Source organism: Rhineura floridana, chromosome 8 (assembly GCF_030035675.1).
Source record: "Rhineura floridana isolate rRhiFlo1 chromosome 8, rRhiFlo1.hap2, whole genome shotgun sequence".
Classification (NCBI taxonomy): Eukaryota; Metazoa; Chordata; class Lepidosauria; order Squamata; family Rhineuridae; genus Rhineura; species Rhineura floridana.
In genome coordinates, this window is record NC_084487.1 from 126080421 (window position 1) to 126105063 (window position 24643).

At 42.2% G+C, this 24643-nt stretch overlaps 1 protein-coding gene across 6 annotated transcripts in view; it reads left to right on the forward strand.

Moving 5' to 3' along the window:
- PRR5 (proline rich 5) overlaps positions 1-24643 on the forward strand; it is a 114342-nt gene that overhangs the window by 37011 nt on the left and 52688 nt on the right. For 2 of the 6 annotated variants that reach the window (XM_061582393.1, XM_061582394.1), the window contains one exon: positions 14957-15211. In XM_061582393.1, the coding sequence (XP_061438377.1) occupies positions 15081-15211 (131 nt within the window). In that variant the 5' untranslated portion in view covers positions 14957-15080. Of the gene's footprint in view, positions 1-9690; positions 9776-14273; positions 14460-14956; positions 15212-24643 lie in introns of those variants that run through there. The other 4 variants (XM_061582396.1, XM_061582392.1, XM_061582398.1 and 1 more) reach the window with 4 other exon arrangements.

Genomic DNA, 24643 nt, shown 5'->3' on the forward strand with positions numbered 1-24643 from the left:
TCGGTTTCGGCCTCTCCCTTCTGAGGAAGTGGACAAGGTGCTTTCATCTGTGAAGCCTACCACTTGTCTGATTGATCCATGCCCATCATGGCTCCTTGTGAATTGCAAGGAGAAACTGGGCGAAGGGATTAGGGCGGTGGTAAACGCATCCTTAGTGGAGGGTGTGATGCCACTGGCCCTCAAGGAGGCAATTATAAAACCTATCTTAAAGAAGTCCTCCTTGGATCCCCAAGTTCTGAACAACTTCCGCCCTGTTTCGAATTTACCATTTTTGGGCAAGATCATTGAGCGAGTGGTGGCTAACCAATTGTCAGCACACTTGGATGAAACGGATTATCTGGATCCATACCAATCGGGTTTCAGGACTGGACATGGAACTGAAACAGCCTTGGTCGCTCTGGTGGATGATATGAGGAGGGCATTAGATAGGGGAGAATTCACCTTTCTTGTCCTCCTAGATCTTTCAGCGGCTTTTGATACCGTTGACCACGGTATCCTGATGGATCGCCTGGAAGGACTGGGAATTGGAAGCACTGTTTTACAGTGGTTCCGTTCCTTTCTCTCTGACAGGCACCAACAGGTAGCATTGGGAGATGAGGTTTCAGACCCTTGGCCCCTCACTTGTGGAGTGCCACAGGGTTCTATCCTCTCTCCCATGCTATTTAACATCTACATGAAGCCGCTGGGATCTATCATCAGGAGATTTGGGCTGCGGTGTCACCAATATGCAGATGACACACAGCTCTATCTCTTGTTTAAGTCTTCACCAGAGTTGGCTGTGGAGACCATGTCCAAGTGCCTGGAATCCGTGAGTGGATGGATGGGAAGGAACAGGCTGAAGCTAAATCCTGACAAGACTGAGGTACTGCTTGTGGGAGACAGGGGTAGGCTGGGTTCTGTTGACCTGAGGTTTAATGGGGTACAATTGCCCCTGAAGGACCAGGTCCGCAGCCTGGGGGTTGTTCTTGATTCCAGGTTGTCCATGGAGACTCAGATTTCGGCAGTGAGCCGGGCAGCCTGGTACCAACTACACCTCATACGCAGGCTGCAACCCTACCTCCCTGTTCATCAGCTCCCACTGGTAGTACATGCCCTGGTTACCTCTCGATTAGACTACTGCAATGCGCTCTACGTGGGGTTACCCTTGAAAACGGTCCGGAAACTTCAACTGGTACAGAATGTGGCGGCTCGTTTACTTACAAACAGCCGTCGCCGTGATCATATTACACCAGTATTATTTAATCTACACTGGCTTCCAGTAGTTTTCCGGGCCCAATTCAAGGTGTTGGTGTTAACCTTTAAATCCCTATATGGTTTCGGCCCGGTCTATCTGAAGGAGCACCTCCAGCGTCACCAACTATGTCGCCCGACAAGATCCGCCACACAGGGCCTTCTCTCAATCCCACCAACAAAAGTAGTTAGGTTGGTGGGGACTAGAGAGAGGGCTTTTTCGGTGGCAGCCCCCACTCTCTGGAATTCCCTCCCGTTCGATCTTCGACATGCCCCTTCCCTAGATACCTTCCGCCGAGCATTAAAAACTTGGCTGTTTGGTCAGGCCTTTGAGACTATCGGGATGGGCTAATTATATACTCAATCCCCGCTGCTATGTATTACAATTGCTGCTATTCTGTCACATGATTATTTGTATTTTATTGTATTTATTGTATTTACTGTATTTTGTATTTTATTGAGTTTAATATGTACGCTGCCTAGAGTGGCTTCGGCCAGATAGGAGGCCTAAAAATTAAATTATTATTATTATTATTATTATTACATTCTCTGAGTTTCATTTTCCAATCTTAAATTCAGTTCTTCACGTTTCTGCAGCAATTTGCTATTTTTTTTTCTTTTAAAATCCTCATGAAAATTCTCTGGCATATTAGTGCAAATTTTCCTAATAAGCACTTTTTTAGGCAGTTTTAACTAATGTACACATTTTTGCAAACCATTTTTCATCATATAATGCATTTTTGCAATATTTTCACTCATATATTCATTTTTATGTACATTTTCCCATAATGTATGCATTTTTGTAAACATTCTTTGGTTGGCAAACTGCATCGCAAAATTTGCGTAAGTGCGAATTTCCAATGATAGTTGCATTTTGTTTCTCAGACTGTTTTGGAAAGTGTGGATTTGATAGATTCTGCTTGAAATGCAAACTGAATCAAATTTCTTGCCCACACTGCACTTTATTTCGTTATTCCATTGATTTCTGACTTGCTAATTTGTGCATTAGATATGACCTTTCACATAACGGAAAAGCTAGTTCCGGAAATATAGTGGAATACAGTCGAAGTTTAGCTCTAATTTTTGTGATAAATAACGCCAGAAATAATCCGTTTGCAAGCCTGGGAACCTGGAAGATTATGGGAGCTTTGCGCTAGCTGCAGACACTCATGTGACAGGTATCCCAGCATGCACATTTTTTCCCCGTCAGAAATTATACCAATATTCCAGCATAAGCACAGGTAGCAGCATTCCCTTCTTCCTTTTCCCACACACACTCTTGTGACCAGACACTAACTCACGTAGTGAATTTTGGTGGAACTACAATGTGGGTGTGTATAACAGGTGAGGAAAAAAACAAGGCGCTGTTTGTTGCAGCTGTGTGAAAGCCAGTTGCGTGAATTGCCAGTATATCAGCTGAAAAAGCTATAGATCCTTAACATAACAGGTACTGCAGAGTGAAGGGACTTTTAGAAATTGGGACAGAAGCACTGCCATTTTAATCTGTTAAACTAGCACAGCAAGTCCCATGTCTAAATGCAGTCCACATGTCTTGTTCTGTCCCTGAAGGGTTTTTGGAATATTGCACACACCGGCAGATGATGGTGAGAGCTGCCTTGCAGATGTTATTGGGCTCCTGTATGAATTCAATGAAAGGTGGTTAGAGGACGATACACTTGTATGCAGGTCTGTGGAGTCGGTATGCCAGACCTTCGACTCCGACTCCTCTATTTTTCTACTGTCCGACTCCGACTCCTTCATAAATGGCAAACGTATATTAACTAGTAATAACAGATTTACTGTAGTAAAATGGTAGCACAAGGCATTTCATCACCACCACGTGAATCCAGAGCTTGGAAAAGTTACTTTTTTAAACTACAGCTCACATCAGCCCCAGGGATTGGGCTCGTGGTGGTGATGAAATGCCTTGTGCTACCATTTTACTACAGTCAATTTGTTATTACTAGTTAATATACATTTGCCATTTATGAAGGAGTTGGAGTCGGTATATTTCTACCGACTCCACCCAAAATTGCTCCCGACTCCACGACTCTGACTCCACAGCCCTGCTTGTATGTGTGTGGGCACATTGGAGACGTGTGAAGGATCATTGGACATTGGACATGTGTGTGGGCACATTGGAGATGTGTAATGGCCACCAGCTTGGATGGCTTTAAAAGAAGATTAGACAAATTCATGGAGGACAGGGCTATCAATGGCTACTAGCCATGATGGCTGTGCTCTGCCACCCTAGTCAGAGGCAGCATGCTTCTGAAAACCAGTTGCCGGAAGCCTCAGGAGGGGAGAGTGTTCTTGCACTCGGGTCCTGCTTGCAGGCTTCCCCCAGGCACCTGGTTGGCCACTGTGAGAACAGGATGCTGGACTACATGGGCCACTGGCCTGATCCAGCAGGCTCTTCTTATGTTCTTATGTTCTTACCTTATATTTGGCAGGGATGTAAACCTTCCTCCTCCATACTTGTATTTATTAAACGTGTAGAGGAGCCCTAAAACATGTGAAAGGGTTAATATGACTGTCTCTGTATTCCAGTGATCTGCTACAAATAGGGAAGCATAACACATGCAGTGGATGAACTTCATAGCGCTTTCATGAGGCATCAACGAAAGGGAGTGTCCAACTTAATGGCATGAGGATCAGTCTGCAAATCAAGTCTTTCGCTCACTTAATAAAGTGTTTATTTAAATAAAGATGCCCAGTAGGAGGGAAATAAGTGGGGTGGGGGACAAACTAAATTATATTTAATTTGAGATGAATAATCATTAATTTAAATTAACAATACACAGTGCATTTGTTTTGATGTTTGGAGCCCAGATGGCCTGGGTCTTTTTCCATAGGGAGCACCTAGTCCCACAGATATGTTTTGGCTGCCACCAGCCATCTAAGAGAAATAGGACTTCTTCATTGGTGACACATGCAATTTGGAATTCCCTCAAGAGATCTATCTGTTCCATCAGCCCTTTTTGAGATCTCAGTAGTGGATTTTGTTTTCTAAACTGTAGCTCAGCCTTTCCCAACCGGTGTGCCTCCAGATGTTGTTGGACCACAACTCTCATCAGCCTCAGCCAGCATTGCCAATGGCTGAGGCTGATGGGAGTTGTGGTCCAACAACATCCGGAGGCACACCGGTTGGGAAAGGCTGCTGTAGCTTGTAGCTACAATGCTGTGTCATTTTGTATTTATGATGTCCTTAAGTTTTGTGTTGGAAGCTGCTTTGAAGGCTGTGTAGTAGGAAAATAGGCCTATATATTTACATGTACTGCGTTCAGTTCTGGGCGCCTCATTTTAAGAAAGATATAGACAAGTTAGAGTGGGTTCAGAAGAGGGCGACAAGGATGATAGCCGGTATGGAGAACAAGTCTTATGAGGAAAGGTTGAAGGAACTTGGCATGTTCAGTCTGGTGAAGAGAAGGCTGAGGGGTGACATGATTACACTCTTTAAGTACCTGAAGGGCTGTTACATAGAGGAGGGTACAGATTTGTTCTCTGCTGCCCCAGAGGGTAGGACTAGGTCTAATGGTTTTAAGTTGCAGGAACGTAGATTCAGATTGGAAATTAGAAGGAACTTCTTGACAGTAAGGGCAGTTCGGCAATGGAACCGACTGCCTAGGGAGGTGGTGGGATCCCCTTTGGTGGATGTCTTCAAGCAGAGGCTGGACAGCTATCTGCGGGAGATGCTCTAGCTGTGGATTTCCTGCTGTGAGCAGGGGGTTGGACTCGATGGCCTACAAGGCCCCTTCCAACTCTATGATTCTATGTAAAATAAAATATACCTTTACATATAAAATAAATAATGTATTATGGAAGGCTCAGATATTATAAACTACTGAATTCATACATTAAAAACCTACACTTAATAATACTTGTATCTCAACGCTGAGAGCCTATAACAATCAAACGTACATAATTTCTCATTACTAATGTTTAAAGATGTGCATTTTTCAGTGGCTCTCAGTTGCTTCACAGCCATCCTTCCAGTAGAGGGAGACATTTTCAACAAGGAAACTAAATTTGATATCTGGAGTTCATTCATGTTAATGATATCAGAGTAGTAAGTATGTAAGAGGCCCAGATTGCTCATCCTTGAAAACAAAATAAGGGAGCATTTTTCCTGAAAGAAAAAGGACAGAATGTGCCAAGAAAGAAATACCAGTTTCAAGTATGTGTATAGGTGTTCTGTTCACTTCATGTGCTGAAGACCACATCCATATAGCTGTCGGGATCTTGCATAATAGTAGAGATTGCTGAAAATGAGAAGGCTCAAAGGATAAAAGGGTAACACTGCGTGTAGCTGCTTTTTTATCTTCAGTTAACTCAAGAAACTGCTGGGCATTCTTGAACATGATAGTTTTACTGAATGGGCTGAAAGGAGAGGCAGCCAGGAGCTGCAAGAGTGAGAAAGGCCAAAGTTCACATACTGATTTGAAATACTAGGCTTTTTAACAAGTCTTCTCCCCACATCTTCTCTTGCAGTGCTGTTGCAGGATCTGATGTCAGCTACATCATCCGTGGTTCATTCATCTGCTCATTTTCCAATGTAATATATGCCACCATCTGCCAGCCATGCCCTGCATAGGTCAAACAGGCCAGTGCCTGCTCAGGAGACACAATGGGCACAAATCTAACATCAGAATTGGCAATATTAATTAACCAGCAGGAGAACAGTATTCTCTGCCACTGAGATTAAGGCTGAGATACTTGAACAAAGGAATTTCAAAGGGAATATCTGGCATGGAACTGTTGAATTACAAATTCATCAAAAAGCGCAACTCTGTTCATTTGGGTCAGAATGGAGACAATGCTTTCCTTTCCTATTACAGATATTAATTAACTCAGCATTGCCAAGTTGTTTGCTTTGTCACCCATCTCTGCTGTTATAAACAGTTCACAGTGCTTATTTTGCATGCTTTCTAGTTTTGTGTGAATTGTCACTATTTGTACCTTTTGCTTTTCGATTTCCTCTGCCCTCACTGCTTACGATCTCTGCCCTCATGTGTATGTATACCTGCAACAGAAGATTACACCTCATGCATCTGATGAAGTGAACTCTAGTCTATGCCATAATAAAATTAGTTAGTCTTTAACATGCTCCAAGACACTGTTGATTTGAAATACACAGTCAAATCTTTGAAATACACAGTCAAATCTAGTTGTTATTTATTTATATCCCGCCCTCCCAAAAGGAACCCAGGCTGACAAACAACAAGTGGTAAAACAATAAAAACATGTTGTTTCACTTTCCTATGTTAATGTGGAATGATGAGGCATCATGGCAGCTGCAGCTTACCCATTTATTTATATTTATTTTCAAATGCATATCCTCCTGCCATTCTTATGTTAGAGTCCTTTCCATTTGTGAAAGCTATGCTATCCTCAGCATGGTTGGCAATAAACATCCTTAAAAACTGAAATTACAAAATGAATGACAACCCAAATCTAGGAACATTGAATAGTATTAGGAATCAAAACAGCATATCAGGCCTTTACAGGCAGGGAAAACTAAGGCAGATATATCCCAAACCCTGTGAAACAGAAAAAGCATTCTTCCCAGAGTCTCTGTGTAAAAGAACTCAAATAACAAAGCCAAGAATGAATGGGGTTAGCTATATTGTAACTTTTTAGAGAGCATCTCCGATTCACTTCTCCACCCTTCAGGCAGCAGGTACAGCTAGACCTCTCCTTTGATCTCCCGGGTCTTACCAGACTCTCTCCACTGGTTTGCCAGTCATCTGTTGAGCATCAGAATCTGGGCCTTGGGAGACATTGGCAACCCTACACGTATGCTTGGCTAGAGCTGGAACAGATTTGGTCCCAGTTGTTTCTCCTTGGCAAATTTTGATGTTGAGTATTTCCTGAATTCTCAAATATTTACAAATATCAAGTGTCTAGTGAATATTTAGTACTTCAAATATAATGATACTGGATTTCAGTATTGGCTAGATGACATGCAAAAGTATTTAGTATAATATGGTAGTTGAAATGTAATGGTAATTAGAATCTGACACTGCTTGATACAATGGCATTAGTGTTTGGCATTTGTGATATCACATTTGATGTTTGGTCAAACATTCAGGAGATGGAAACAATTATAATTCTCTGTGCAAATCTGAACTTGAAATTTTGCATTCAAAATACGATCGGCAATTTTAAAATTATATTTTTATCCTACCCTTCCTCCAAAGAGTTTAGGACAGCATACATAGCTCCTATATCACTGGCATTTAATTCTTGCAACAGCCCTTTGGAGTAGGTCAGCCAGAGAGATAATGACTAGCCCCAAACCAGCAAGTGAACTGGTGGAGTAAAGATTTAAACCTGAGTGTCCCCACTCTAAACCCACATCTGATGTAACATGCCATGCTGGCAAATGTAATAATGATTGGGCTCCTGAGTTTGCTATTACTAGTGGAGCCATCCCCTGAGCAAAGTTCCACTTATGTGGCACTCCCACTGGCAAAAGTGGGGTGAGTGGGTGAGGCAACTTTCACCAATTTCCCCCTTCCTCCTGCAGCCTCTTGTCTCCTTCCCAAAATCTGTTTTAGAGGCTTCAATAATCCTCCAGAGCAGCACGAGAGGTGGCACTGAGGTAAGAGGGAATGAGCAGGAATTGGCTAGTCTGCTTTCACCTGCAGGGTCTTCCCTGAATCTCGATTCCAAAGAGCTCTTTCCATTCATGAAAGTCTAGTTAGGATCCAAGCCAATGCAAATGTTTCTGAATATTTCATTATCTTGGGTTGTTAACATCAAGACTGAGGAAGTTAAACAACTACTGCCTTTATGGCTGTAAAAATAGACTTGAGTGTGTGAGGGCAATGACGTGAAAGCTGGAGGAAAGTCTGGCAGGATATCTAGGGGTCAGAGCACAAAGTGCCAGTCATAACTCATTACTTCATCCCTCCCCATAATGAAAAAGAACAAATTATTTATTCAAAGGAAGTAAATATATGCAAATGTGCATAATTTAGCACATAATATGCAGAAGTCTGGCTTAATAGCAGAATAATCCTTATATTACATTATTTATGTTATTAAAATAAATATCCTACCTTTCCTCCTGAAGGAGCCCACAACAGCAATTTAGTCTTGCAAACAAGTCCCTCCAAGTTCCTAGCCTCAAAAATGTATTCTAGTTTCCCCACCCACCCACAAATACTGATGTTGGTCATTTATCTTCTAAAAGGAAGAGAGTTAACTTCAGTTAAGCTTCCTTGTATAGTCGCTAGAGGTAATACTTATTTGCCACACACAACCATTTACAAGCCTGCGTTAGAGTATTCACAATTCTTCACTTATACATACTGAGTAATATTACTGAATCGTCAAATTCAGCTTATCTTGCTGTATGTAAGTTTGTGTGGTTTTTTAAACAAGACAGTTAAGTGGAAGAATCTGCATTAGAAAATTGGGCTGTAAGAAAGTAAAGTTCTGCACAACCTACACCTCTGATTTGCCAGGCTTTAGAAAACATTGCACCATGTATAACTAAAGGAGACAGATACTCTGGTTGATACTTCAAGGTCACCATGTTCAGAGCGCCAATTAACATTTGGCAAGGTGAGCAACTTAAAGAACAACTTAAGCTGCATTGAGGTGAGCAGGGAGTTTCAACTGTTTCTTTCTCATTTGGTATTAGATAAACTTTCCCTGATCTTATGTGTCACTTTAAACATATCTGCACATTGAACAGAGTTTCTGAAGTGTTAAATCACCCCATCACCATCACCAACTCTTCTGATAGCAAAGTTGATGGTCCTGTGCTAGTCATCAAGACAGCGAAACAGGTTCAGACCAGATAGGAGTTTCTGCATACTTGGATGACTGTAGGTATGCAGAAAAATATCATAGTTCATAGATTGATAAAGAAAAAACAGCTCGGAGAGAACCGAGCATGCACATTGCACTCCAGGGTGCATGGGATGCTGAAGGTGTCTGTTAGGCAGAAGAAAGAGACAGAGGGCGAGGAATTGGCCTGACAGCTTAAGGTCAGAGGATATGTGTCTTGCTGTGTGTGTGTATGTTTGTGTGTGTATGCGCTCACACACACACACACATGAATCCACTATCTAGGATGTGGTAAGTTTTTAAGGTCTCTGACCATTTTGAAGACGAGCCTTGGCAGAAATAAAAAGGTGGCTGCTTTAGTTTTGGGAACGCACTCGGAACATCATTCTCTCTAATAACAAACTCAGGTGGTCGAGTTCTGACAGAAATGAAGCCAAAATGGAATCACTGAGAAAAGAGGACATATGTGGGTGGACCCTGAGATATGTAAAAGTACCACACATTTAAGAAGACCACGGGGGAGGGGAACCCCCTCAAATAACCAAATGAGAAGTGAGTAGGTTTAGTCACCTTCAAGAGCTGTGGAATGTTGTGTCTTGGGGAGGGGGGAATGGAGACGAAAGTGGAAATTGACCTGCTTCAATCTTTTACTGCTTATAGGTGTCATGGCTGGGCTGTGGACAGCAGTCTGAGATGAGCCAGGAATCAGGAGCCATGGGACAAGTCCAGTAGTCAGGAGTGAAGAGTAAGTCCATAACCAAAGGACAAACCAGGATGGGAGTGCAAGCCAGAAATCAGGAACAAAAAAAATGACCAAGAACACAAGAATATGCAGTAGTGGGTGCCAGTGTGAGGCAGTGGCTCTCACTTCACCTCTGGTCGGTCACATTGCTGCTGTTTGCCAAGAGATGGAGAAGGGGGGGTGAGGTCAGTGTGATTGAATCACCCCAGCATGAATGAATGCTGGATTGACTCAGCTAGTGTGCTTGCCACCTTGCCCCTCTACTTCCTGGTAAGCAGCAGTGATGCAACCAACAAGAGGCCAGGTGAGCACACACACCAATGCTTCCTTCTACTAGGAACAATTGAGAGCTCAAGAAGAGTTACGAAATGGAATGTCTCTTGTTCTCCTTTTTCAGGAGGATCCAGTGGCCAGTCCATTCTGGGGCCCTGAGGGTCCTTCACAGAGAAGCTGCCACCTACAGTTTAGTGGCTCATCTCATGGTGCAGCTGTCCACAGATACTAGCAGCTCCTGACATCAATATTCCTAACCCTGAACAAAAGCACTCTAGTTAGGGCAGGAATAACCAGTGTGGTACCCTGAAGATATTGGCCAATGGTCATGAACTATGGGAGGAGTTGTGCCAAAACATCTGGAGGTCACCACATTGGCTACCCCCTGGGTTAGAGTGTGTGGATACAATACAGCATCCCACTTGAACTCCATAAGAGCAGTGTTTCCTGAATAAAGCTGTAGTTGTTGTCTATGGCCACCAGGAGATGCTCCTGGAGCAAAGCATACTTCTCTGCATGCAGTCAAGTGACTAACACTGAAAAGGAAGTAAGGAGAGCCCTAGACTGCTGGAAAGGAGGTGACAGGGTAGGAAAGGATGACCACATACAAAGGGAGGAGGGACCAGAATTTCCTTTTATACAAAGTTACAGGAGCCCCCTCCTCTTTTCCATATCGTTATCCTGTGAATAGGGCTATCACATTCTAATGGGCAAATTATGGACTGTCCAGCTAGTCACTACACCAGTGGGTCAAAACGAAGTAAGGTATCAAGGAGAAATTTCTGTGGTCATTGACATTTTCCCAGCAACCCATGATCATGACAATCACTGCCACTTGTATTCATTATGGTCTTCCTCACATGTTATATTGTTTGTGCAAAGGAAGTACTTGTGCGTAGAGAAAAATGTCTTTGCTGTGTATCAGCCATTAGCCAGGCCCCTTGACAGAAATTTTGGAGGGGAAGAAGCATGCAGCTGCTTCTGTACACTTCAGTGAATGAAGGTGATGCACATCTGGACAAGGCTAGGTTATTTGTGGTGGAGTTTATCATGTATTATTTTTTCTTGTCCCACTTGTGACTTTCTAGAGGCATTTGATTGGCTGTAGGTGGAAAGAGAATGCTAGATCAGGTAGACCACCTTGGTCACATCTGGCAAAGGCAGGCCCAAGACAAAGTGACTCGCCTTTCGACACATTAGAAAGTTGGTCACAGCAAAGGGGACAATTTGACTGTCCATAGTGGTTGGAAACTACAACGTGATGGAATGAGATTAAGATCTGCTAGTGCTTCTCGATAGCACCAGTATCAGGGAGCTGGAGTAAAGTAGTGGCAAATTAGATATTCTGAGAGACATGGAGCAGGGTCAGTGCAATGCACAACATCATTATGCCATGTTACACATTGTGTAAAAAACTTGATGTTACACAGGAGACAGAGAAGGCTTGGTGGTGACTCTATATCATTTCTTCTAGTTCCTACCTTACGGTTCACAGCTAAAGTGTCTCCTGTGAAGTGCTTGGCAGCCCTCCTGCATTTGCAGTTCCTGGCAAGTATAAAATCAGACATGTAATGCTCTGACATGCTTGCACATGTGGCTAGTGAACAGCCTTGGTTTAATGGACCACAAGTTATGCCCACTCAGCTTCATCCCACCACATCTGCAAAGTGTATAATACTGGTCTGTCTCACAGAGGTGTTCTAGGATTTACTGAGAATGTACATAAAATCCTTTACATATCGCACCCAATAGACAAGCAAAGTTTCATTTCCAAGGCTTGTATCTGTTGTTGCTGATGATGATGATAATAAATAAATAAATTTTATATCCTACCTTTCCTCCCGGAGGAGCGGCAAACTTTTTTTTTCTTTTTTGTAAAAATAGAAGTCTGTTGTTTCTAGTTTGGGTCCAGATTTGTATGCGACTGAAGCAGCTCTTAGAGCTATAACTAGAAAAGCCATAACTAGAACATGGTGCTATATTGTTCTGTTTGTTTGTCTCTCTTTGTGTCATATGGGAGTGGTCACTGAGAGTTTTGGAGCAAGGTATCATCAGTATAGTGATGACATGCAGCTCTGTTTCTCCCTAACATCTGCATCAGTAGTGGCCTGGGCCTGTGCCTGAATGTAGCAGTGGACTGGATCATGGCTAGTAGGATTGAATTTGAATCTTGGGAAGACTGAAGCTTTCTGAGTAGGTGGTTCCCATGTCTGGAATAAAGGCTAATTGCCTGTTGTGCACAGGGTCCCACTCCTCAAGAATCAGGTCGGTCGCTTGGGGGTACTCCTGGATACTTCTTTGTCATTAGAAACCCAAGTGACCTTTGTGGCCAAGAGTGCCTTTTATTAGCTTTGTCTGGTATAACAGCTGTGGCTGTATCAGAATCAGGATAGCCTGGCTATTGTTCGTGCATTGAAGACTGGACTACCGCAGTGCACTCTATGTGAGGGCTGTCCTTGGATCTAGTCCAGAAGCTCCGGTGGTACAGAATGGAGCAGTTAGCTTTCTGATGGGATCAGGTGGCTGACAGCATGTGCCACCTTTGCTAAAACAGCTGCACTGGGTGCCCATATGCTACTGGACCGGGTTTTAAATTCTTGTCCTGAGCAATTTGAGTCCAGGATGCCTTAAGAAGTGCCCGAACCGTTATATCCCAGCTCATTTGGAGAAGTGCTGTTAGTTTGTCACCTATTTTTCAGAAGACTGACAGGCTTCAACTAGAAGTCAGGCATTCAGTGTCTCTGGTCCCATGCTGTGGAATCTTCTTCCAGTGGAGATTTGGCAGACATCCTTGGTGCTAATGATGACGCTATACATGTTTACTCAGAAGTACCCCCCCTCAAAATTCAATAGTGCTTCCCCCTTGTAAATTTCTTTTAGGATTGCAGCTTAAATCCCAGTTCAGATGTTTAGCAACAGGAGCAGCTCCTTTGTGTCACTTTTCAAAGGTAGCAAAATGAGGCAGACAGAGTTCCTGCACCCTTAATTGTTGTGCAAACAAAAGAATTTTAGTGAGTGTAGCTTGCAGTAAAGGTGCATGAACCCTGTTCTCTTTTGCATCCAGTCTCTCTCTAGTGAAACCTCCATGGAAAGCCTGGCCCTGTTACAACTCTCCACATCATGTCTTCGTTTTTGCTCTCTCTCTCTCTCTCTCATGTGTGTGTGTGTGTGTGTGTTGTGTGTGTGTTTGGCTCTGAAACAAATCCTTGCAGCTTCTTTCCATGTTATGGGGTGGTTGTTCTTAATGAATAATACCATTAGTTATAAACACTAGACATTACAGGCATACCCCACTTAACGTCGCTTCACTTAACATCGCCTCGCTATCATGTACATGCTCCATACACCACCGAGCTTGGAAAAGTTACTTTTTTGAACTACAACTCCCATTAGCCCCAGACAGCATGGCCACTGGATTGGGCTGATGGGAGTTGTAGTTCAAAAAAGTAACTTTTCCAAGCTCTGCACCATACCCCGCTTAACGTACACGCACTTCGCAATTACAGACGCTTAATGGCATGATGCCACTGCCATCTAGTGTCGATTGCAGTGCAGTACATGCATAGATAATAGCTTCACTTTAAGTACATTTTCACTTTACATACATGCTCTCGTCCCATTGCGTATGTTAAAGCGGGGTATGCCTGAGTAAATTGAGTTGAAAGAAACAAACCCCACATGCAGGTTTTCTTGCAAATAAAAGTACTGGAGTTTCGCACAAAAGCACATGGTTGACATACAATGTGTTTGCTAATCTGTAATGTGGAAATCAGTGCTGAGAGACAGGAGCAAATATTGTTACAGCTTACCTACCAAAATAAATTGTTCTTGCAAGAGATCTGTTTGCATGAGCAGTCACAGGGGGGATAATGTTCATAATGCCATGCTCTTCTTTTGTGATTAGGAAAAAAAGTGGTTACCAGTTAACTGCCTACAGGTTTCCAACAGCTTTAAGTGCACCAGAATATTGGAGAATATTTTTTCAAGAGAATGGAAAGTCTCTCAATACCATAATCAATGCCTAATATACTTAAATTCCAGATTTGCACAGCTCCAGTTGAATGCTTAGAAAATGCATGGTTTGCCTTGGAGTAACAACTCAGACTCTGGTTAAGATATTGCAACTGCAAATTGCTTTGCTTTGTCATGCAGTGGTGTGTTTCCCCCACCCCTCAGCCTGTATTATTTCAAGCTGAGTCATCTCCAGCCGCCCCGCCCCCCGCATTTTACAGACTAAATATGTCCCTCATTGAAAAGCTGTGCCTCTGAAGCTGGTGGGGGGGGGGAAGAAAGCCCCTTCAACAATCAATGCTGCAGGACATATCTGAAATACTTTCAAATTACCCATTTCTTTTAAAAGGCCAGTTTTGTTCATGTGGCTAATCTCGTGCTTTCTGCTTAAACAACTTCTTAGGCAAGAAGCAAGATTTGTCATTTGCAATGATGAAAGATGGGGGGGAAGTGTGTGTGTGTGTGTTTGTGTGTGTTGTATTGTGCCTAAGCATTTATCATTATAAAACTTTATTGTAAAATCTCCATATATATCACATTTAGTGGGTAGATTTCCCCTCCCTTATTGGCTCCAGTTACAAGAGAAGGGGGGGGGAAAGCCCTCTGGAGAATTTAGTGAAGCTTTTACTATGGCAGGTGGAGCATACATGATGAATGAGATTCTTTGTTTTTTAATGACACTGATAACAGAAACCATTGCACAACTTTCTGTTTTAAAGGGCCCCTTAATATGTAAAGAACATTAGTGAGAAGTTCAGCTTAAAAAAAAGAAGCCTGGAAAAATTATTAACCACAATTTATGACGTCAAGAGTTGATCTGATTAAAGGTTTGTTTTCTTGCTGGCGGAGGTGTGTTCTGTAGAGACTGGTTCTCTCTTTTTTTTTTTTTTTTTTTTTAAGTTTCATTTTTGAACAGCGAACGGAGAACTGCTCGCGTTGGTGCTGCTGCTCCAGCTGCGTTTGTGTGTGTTGTAAAAAGGATGGTGTTTCTCTAGCTGCCACGCACAAAACAACACATTTGACCATGAGGACTCTTCGCAGGTTGAAGTTCATGAGTTCGCCCAGCCTCAGTGATCTGGGCAAGAGAGAGCCGGCATCCTTGGATGAGCGGGGGACCCAGCAGCGACGGGCCTGCTCCAACGCCACCTGGAACAGGTAGGATCTTGCATATCTCTCACACGCATGAACCAAGGATTTTTTCAAAATAGAGCCAACATAACTAACACTGTGAATAATTACTCCTGACTCAGATGTTTCTTTTTAAAAAACAACAACAAAGCACGGCACAGTTTGAATTTTTTATTTGATTTTGTTTGGAAAATACCTTCCAGGTATTTCATTCTTTTACCTAGTCTGTTAGTGCTGGCATGAAATACATGATTTTCTCTTGTACTCGTTTCATTCTGGCTGGCAATGACTTTAAGAAGATCTGTGGAACCCATTTAATCTTGCTGACTATTGTGTTTCCTGGTTGCTTTGTTCTTTGTGTGTAGGTGTAGATTCTACTCTCCCACAGTAAAATTGCATGTGTGTTGATAAATACACTTGAAGTGAATTATGAAATATATTTGTAGCCGGGGGGAAAATCATAGTTGCTAGAGAAAAAGAGATTTCCTGAAGGAACTGTGCCATTAAAAAAAAGTTTTGCTGGAGTTTCCTATATTGTCTCTAGAGGTTGTACTCCAAATAGATCCATTTAAATTAATGAACATAAGCTAGTCATGTCTATTAACTTCAGTGTGTCTACTCAGAGTAAGATTAGCATTGAATACCACCCTAAGGTTGACTGTGATTGATGTAGGCATTTGAAGAAGAAAAAGCGACAAGCAGACTGAGTTAGGCTATAATCCTTTGGATGCTCTGAGCTTACTAAATGGTACATACATGTGCAAGTGCATGTAGTGAAACCTCATTAGGCTTTTTTGACTTTTGTATTAGAAAAACTGCTGTGGGAAGTGGCCGTTGAAAGCACAGAAGTAGTGGGGAAGGTATGATGAATCTGTTCTTTCCTGCAGTTTCAATGCTCTAAATCCCCCTTCCCCAAAGGATGGCTTCTCTCTTAAAAATGGGTTTCATTGCATGTGTGCACTTTCATTTAAAATGTAATTCGGCTCTTACTTAGAACAAGCCCCTTGAATTTAGTGGGACTTATTTCCAAATGAATATGCGTTGGACCAGGTTGCATGGCTATAATCTGAATGATACCTAAACTAGCTTTGGATGTTACAAGATGCAGGGCAGGAGGCACGATTGCACACTGTAGGTGACTTCCTCTCCCCTTCCCCCCTCTCCTGGCACAGTGTAACATCTGAAATCATTTTGGAGATGATTTTAAGCTACAGTTGCCTTGTAGATGCTACTAAAAAGCAGTTCTCCACCGGAGCTCTCCATGCACCAGGCATGACATTTAAAAGCCTGGATGTGGCTTGGCTAGTGTGGAGAGATTGCACATGTCTCAGCCAACAAACCAGGGAAGAGGCATTTAAAAGCTGCCTCTGGTACATGGAACACTGTTTATTTCAGCCTCCACATATGGGTGCTGTAAAATACAAATCTCCCCCAGGTTCCATTGAAATTATCAGGTATTTCCTTCAAATAGTTTAGTCAGTTTATTTATTCCAACTTTGCTTTTCTATAAAAAAAATAAAAGGGAGGACAAATGCCATAAAAAGCAAATCAGATTCTGTTTAAAGATCGGGAGAATAGCACATTGCTTGGCATCTAACAGATAGTAACAATAGCACTAGGCAAGGGAGGGAGCTCTGTAATCTGGAGAAATCCACTTAAAAGGACAGCCACACTCCTAACGTCAGAAGACAGGGCCATCAGGAGAAGGGCCTCCAAGGAAGATCTTAATTGTTCGGCATGTCTGTGTGGAAGAATACTGTCCTTCAGATATTCAGATCCCATGATGTTTAAGGCTTTGGAGGGCAAAACCAGCACCTTGGATTCCGCTTGTAGATGAATTGGAGGTAGACTGTGGTTTTCTTTCAATACTGGCATAATATGATCATAGGCAAGTCCTGGTTAGTAGTCTGGTTGCCACATTTTGAACCAACAGCACCTCATACAACATATTACAATGTGGATGTTACTGTTGCATGGACAACTGTGACCAGCTATCCCTTTCCAAGAAGGGACTGATGTACCAGCTGGGACTAATGGAAACCAATGAATCCACCTAGGCAGTCAGCAGCACTGGATCAAGCAGTAAGCTATGCACCTAGCCTTTGAGAGGGAATTATTGCCGTATGGCTGGAGTTACGAACCAAGTGGCTGCAGGCGCCATGTCGCCTGTGAAGGCCTTCATTGGCACCCCCAGCAAAGGGGACTTTGAGCTTTCATTTTTTTAAAAAAGTAAGTCTCTAGCCATCCTAGGAAGAAAGTAATGAAGCAAAATGTGCAGATCACTTCTAAGTGACTTCTGAGAAATGAGCCAGCCTGGCTGTTCCTGCCCGTCACTGTTTTTAGCCAGTGTGTGAAGTCAGAGCTGTAATCGGTAAATGAGTTGTTTGGACACCAGTGAATAGGAATCCCTGGGGTCCTAAGGAGCTTTTGTTTTCTCCTCCCCTTTTGTGCACTTCTCCTGTTTCTGTGCTATTTTCTAGTAGTCCTTGGAATCTCCATAGTTTGTCTTTTTCCTAGCAACCAGGATACATATTTCTTGTGCTGGGTTTGCCTGGGATCTGGTACTCCCTAGACCAGTGGATGTATTTCAAATTCTGAGTGAGTGCTGTGGGTGGATGTTAAAGAATCCCCTCCCCAAATGGCAAATGGCAAACATGAAAACTTTGCAAAGAGGCTTACACTTGTCTCCTGCTGTGCAGGAACTGATGTCCAGGCACTCATTACGGATTTACTGTATTAGAGTATTTACAATACAATGGTATAAATTTCTACGTCAGAAATGAGTAATGGGTTTAGGATTGGCATTTGGGAAAACAGGGCTCTTGTGCTTTTAACAGCTGTATCACCACAATCAGGACTGGTAGGACATAGCTGACTTCCCATGGTAAACATGGGGTTGTTCGGGGGGGGGGAGCAGCAGCGACTGTATTCTCTCTAATTTTGTGTAATGCTATGCCTCCCATGGCAGCTGTGTTGTGTTATGCTAACCCCCATGGCTGTTTTGTGACTGGCGTCCTCAGCACCCTCTCAGACTTCACAATGGTCCAAAAAGGTTTGTGACCCCTGCCATAAGGAATACCACTTCTGATAATACCAACAGAGTTTGTTAGCCCTCCTCCAGCCCTTTGCTTGGTGTAGGCACCTGCATAGGGTATCTGTGACTACATCTGGAACATACTGTATGCAAGAGAGATGAGTGTTACCTGACTACTGGCATCTAACTCCAACCTTCTCCCAGTGGTTTCACATAGATGCTAGATAGCAAAAGGGGGGTGGGGACAATGTAGGACACTGTAGCATGGCTGGCCCAGTGCCAGACTGACAAGATGGAACATTGCATGGTCAGGGATAAGCATGAACAATGGCTAATTCTTCTTTCCATAACCTTTTGCTCTCTCGGTGGGGGCAGGAAGGTACTGCTACTGAAAGGGGACTAGATTTTTACCTGGAGCTGCTCTAGGACTGCTCCTAGATTCATTATATGATTCAATAATAGGCAAAAAGCGGTTTAAGAACAGACCTATAGCCCACAGATGTATCTATCTAACTTTAAAAAGCAGGGAAATTGGGCAGCTATAGTGAATGCACCAGGGGAGCAGGAGACCTGACCTGCTCTCTGAGATATTGGACTGCCCTACAAATTTGTAAAAATGCAAACACAATTTGGGTTGGTCTTTCACAGTCCAATCCACTTCCTGTGTAGCTTGGAAGAATTTGGTAGTGTCTGCCTCTGAGCACATGGGTGGGTGGGCACTGGGCAAAGGGAAAGCCTCTTTTCAAAAAGGAAAACATTGTCAACAGTATCAGTTATGGGGGTTTCCCCCACCTTTTTATTCTACAGCAGACACATGTAGTCTTCCACCCAAATTTAAACCAAAGCTGGCCCTGGCCACATCCACACCAGACCTTTATTTCACTTTAGACAGTCATGGCTTCCCCCAAAGAATTCTGTTTGTGAAGAGTGCTGAGAGTTGTTGGGAGGCACCCTATTCCCCTCACAGAGCTACAATCCCCAGAAGAGGGGCTGGCTGAAACCACTCTGGCCACTGGAATAGGAGTCCAGTTTGAAGTTGTTTTTAAAAATGTTTTGTCTTAATATATTTTAAAGTCTGTTTTTAAGATGTTTTAGAGTGTTTTTAGTGTTTTGTTTGATGACCTGGGCTCCTTCTGGGAGGAAGTGCAGTATATAAATTTAATAATAAATAAATAAATCCCCCCTTGCTGCTTTCTGTCTGTCAGTTACAATCAACACCTCATTGACATCAGTGAAAGGGAATACACATTTGAAGAGCTCACATAGAAAGTAGAGTGATAAAAGTATCACTCACATTATCAATGATTTCAAAGCAAATTTTAAAAAAACAAATGGGAAAAAAGAAGAATGAATTGGAAACCAGGTGCAGAGAGTTGCTACTTCAACATTATTACTTGAATATTATTATCAGAAATAATAATTAGTACGATGGCCACTCCGATTACTGCCAGTTGCTAAATCAGCCATGCATTTCTTTTAACTTTTAAACTGCAGAAGATGAAGGTCAGAGTATGGGGCAAGGTCAGTAATAGGATTACAGGTACTGTGTGAACATGGCAGATTTTTAATTAATTTCAACAAATTATGAGAACTCTTGACAGAAGAAAGTCCGACAGGGGTCTGGATTTTTTTCCACTTGTTTTACACTTTGAACTCTAGATTCTCTCTGTTTTGTGTATCGCCTTGAAAACGTAGAGGGTTATTAAGCAAGCTTTTCTGATTTCAGGACTATAAGTTTTGTAAGATTTTGTTTTGAAATGAGCTTATGGGAAGCATCAGAATGGTGTGGGGGTATTTTCAATTTAACATGGCAGAATGTGAAAGATCCATGCTAGCTATAGTATACAGCCACTCTATACACAGTATACACATCATATAGTTTTTAAACTGGTAATCTCTTTATTGCCTTATGATCTTAGTGGCCAGCCTTTCCTTTTTTGACCACAGGGTCTATTTTTCCCTTCCCTTGTAGATAAGCTGCTCCAATATAGCCCCCTAATATATGTTGCTGCTTTAGCTGTTCCAAAAAGCCACTAAAGCGATGCTGATTTATGAGATGCAAGATCGTTGCTCACTTATTTTTTATCCAGGTGAACACTGGCTTATGTGTGCCCAAGAACTGAGCTAGTATGATGAAACTGGTAGGACTTAAAACGCAAACTTTGTTACAGCAAAAGTAATACTAATTAATTAATTGATTTGCATATGAGTTCTGAAGTTGGGCAGCATACTTTGCTTTTAACCAGTGCATACACATGCCATAGCAAGTATCATCTTAAAAGAGGCATTCTTGCTCGTGCAACGGAGATGAGGCAAGACCAGCTCTTAGATGGTGCCTGCCTCTTAAAATTTGTGTACCTACATCTATTATAAATAGGTTAAAAAAGAAACCAAACTTGCCTGATTGATCAATGAGACTTTTAAAATTGATTAATCAATCTGATTGCCTAAATATTGTAGTCCTAATAAATATGTATAGGGGTTTCTTTGGCGGGTGTCAATATTTTTTATAACAGTCATCTAAGCCATGGGGCAATTGCCTAGGGTGCCAAGTTAAGGGGAAAAATACAAATTTAAAAAATACCAATAGAATAATGAAGATGTCATTATTTCAATTCTGTATAGCACTAATGAGATCGCTCTGTCATTACAAACATTTCTGCTTGCCTGACAGAGCAATCTCCCCTCTCCACCCGTCATGTTCTGTGGGGCGAACTTGGGGGGGGGAGAGGAGGAAGCCGTGTTCTACTACTCGGAATCCTTGCAGTGGCTTCTGCTAGCAGGTTGGGTAGTTGAATCTATCATTATTTAAATTCCCATGTGCACACAGAAAGAATATGAATTATAATAAATAAGATGGTCCATAAAAGAAAAGTAACAGTGTTAACCAGCCCTTTTTAAGGGGGGGCACCAAGGGAAATTGCACTGGGCTCATATATGAGGGGGGCTTCACACATGGAGGGGTCCACATGAACACTGGCATTGCTGCATTATTCCCAACTCTTTCAGAATCCCATTAACTTTAGCACCATAAACCTAATGAAAAGAATCACAAAACAAACTCTACTGGTGGTAGTGTCTTTTTGTCATGACAGCAGGCCTCCGTCTTGAGGCCAGCCTTACATCGACTGAATGCCTTGATTGGTCCCTAGCCTTTAGATACTGGATTAAAGTGGCTTATGCAGGCCCCTCCCTAGGATATTTAAATCTTCTCTGGAAAGATGCTTTTACTAGTTCATGGTCAAAAACATTTCTCGATAAACTGAATGTGCTAGGTTTTTCATTGGATTTTCTCCCCACACTAGAGTCCGAGACAGCAAAACAGATTATTGGGAAACGGATCAAAGATATCGACCTTTAAAATTCCATGTCAAATGCATGTAAATCTTGTTCACCCATGCACTTAGACCTGAGATTTGCATTTCCTAACCATGCTGCATATCTGGAGATCTTGACCATTCCAAAATATCGCCACGCTTTTTCCAGAGCTAGATTTAACTGCCTTTCCTCCGCAGTACTAGAAGGTAGCTACCAAAATGTTCCCTACGAAAATTGTTTATGTCCCTGTAGGAATGCTGATGTTGAATCACTGGCCCATGTTTTCTTTGTCTGTAACTTTTACAATGTCGATCCAGATTTTTACACCCTATCATGGAAAGCTTCCCTGGTAGGTCTGCGGATTGGTATTTGAAATACCTGCTGGCCGATACAGATAAGTCAATCACAGAGATAGTAGCCAAGTTTCTTAATTCAATCCAAAGTATACGTAAGAAGCCATTATTTATTTTAAAGCCATGCTGTTAATTATATTTTATTGCATAGCCTATATGTCTTTTAGAGTGTCTGTCTAATCAATTTGTATATTGGGTCTGTGACCGCATAATAAAATTTGAATTTGAATTTGACAGCATGAGCAAGATGATTTCAGCCACAGGCAGGGCTAATAGTGGCAACCCAGCCCAACCATAATCAGACTTTTAAAAATTATTCTATTTATATTTCTCCTGTTTACTCCAAGGAACCCAAGGCAGCTTACACAATCCTCCTCTCCATTTTATCCTCCATTTTGTCCTGTGAGCTAGGTTAGGCTGAGGGATGGTGACTGGCCCAAAGTCACCCAATGAGCTTCATTCCAACAGTCTAACCACTACACCACACCGACCCCACATACACTACAGGCTCGGGGTCCTCAATTCAAAGTCTAAAGGCATGTGTGTGCTGACAGAGACCTACCAGAGAGTCCTCCAGGGTCTCTGCTCCCTTCATTGCACAATTATAAATTAAAATAACCAGCTTTTCTTAACTCTTACCGACACAGTTTTCGTAGCCCCTCTACCATTATAATGGGCTACAAAATCAGAGATGGAAACTACCAGCAGAAGAAGAGAGACCAGTTGAAACTGTTCCCTTTCTTCTCCAATGAGAATACTAATTAGAACTGAGGGAACAGTTCTGTTTGGACAACACTAGCATAGAGGAGAGAATAGTTCTAATGGGACACTCTCAGCAGCAGGAGAGCATGTGGATTCCAAGGAGAGAAGAGGAGTGGAGGCAGCAAGTGAGCAGCTGTACCTGTGCCTCCGTGGAAGAAGGAAAGGTAGTTACGGGGGGGGGGAGAGGAAAAAAATGGAGGATCTGGGCCAGGGGCTGGGAGAGAAAGAAAAAATGGAAGACCCAGGGCTTGTGTGGGAGGGAAAGGGTATGCATGTGGGTATGGATGGTGCATTTTATTTATAGGTGACTGGGGGAACTGACTTGCCTTTTGTGAAACAGGTGTTATATGGGAGCAGAAGACTGAGGATTCAAAGGAGTGTCTTTATGTTTGGGGGCTCATATGCTCCACCTCAGCCTTTTACTAAGGTTCTTGGGCAAGTTACTTGTCTTTAGGCCTTCTGTATTCAGACAGTAGTAAATATTGGGATTGTTCACACCCCCATGGCAGCCATTTTGTGACTGGTCCTGCCTTGCCTATGGCAAGTGTCCACAAAGTCAAGACAACTTAAGAAAAAATCCACTCCTAAAGATGTAATGAAGTTAGTTTGTGAAAATAAACACACAGTTTTCCAAACATTTTTATAGCTTTACAGATTGCTGTAACTTTGCCATTTTCCATAGCTCTTAGAACATGAAATAGCTGGAAAACTGGATCTAAAAGAAGTAGCGACTGAATTTTCAAAACTTAAAGCAAGAAAAGCAATGTTTCAAGAGCAGAGTGTTTTGATTCAGAGTATTTTGTAATTACAAATTCAAGTTAATTGAAGAGTTTTTTTAGTTCTTTCTATATTGAATGTTGTGGTAATGGCAGTTAACAGGAGAGTGTAATGTATGATTTTGGATTTGTAATAATAAAAATTATAATTTTAATTATAAAAAATTATAATTAATTGACCCACTAGGCTAGTGACTTCATCAACAACAACCAGGCTACAAGAACCTAGAAAGATAGGGCTAACTCTTCACTTGGCATAACAGAATATCATGGCCTCTGACACCACCTACAAACAAACTCCATGAACTTGAAAGTTCTATGCTTATCAGCGCTAAAAACAAGAACATTCCAAACTCAACCTTGTTATCCCAAAACAATATGGATGTCATTGGCTATTAAAAATCCTGTATACCACTGCAAGGGTGCTTTTTTTTTGCCTCCAACATTCTTCTCTTACAGATATTAGGCGGTTTATCTCTAACTGAATTTGTTCCACTTTTAAAAATTTGTTAAGACAGGGGTCGCCAACCTTTTTGACCAGGGTGCACATTTCAGATTTTCAGGGAGTATTGAGGGAACCAATCACAAAATAGCTGCCATGGGGGTATGGCATGGCACAAAATGGCTGCCATTGGGGTATGGCATGACATAAAATTAGTGAGAGTGAGAGAGAACAGATATTGCTGCTTCTTTCTCCCACCCCCCACCCCCGACAACCTCATGCTTACCATGGGAAGTCAGCTGTGGTCCTGATCATGGATACAGCTGTTAAGGTCAGAAGAATCCTATTTTCCCCATTGCTAATCCTAAACCAAAGCCTAGGGTGCCATCTTGTATGCACTTACCTGTGAGTATGCCTCATTATACACAAAGAGAATTACTTCTGAAGGAGATATATATATCACTGTACTGCAAGTTAACTATACAGTGAATTCATAATGAATGCCAGGACATCAGCTCCTGCACAGCAGAAGATATGCCTGTGCCTCTTTGCAAAGTTTTCACATTTTGCATTTGCCATTTGGTAATTGAGGAATCTACCCACACTTACTTTGTAGTAGTGTTTGCAGAAAATAGCTTCCAGGGAGTACCTGAACTCAGATGAACCCACCACAGGACAGATGCAACCTGATTGCTAGTAAAAATGAAGGACAAACTAGAGAGTTTCCAACGACTAGTAGAAAATAAAGAAGCAGGGAAGTGCACTAAAGGGGAG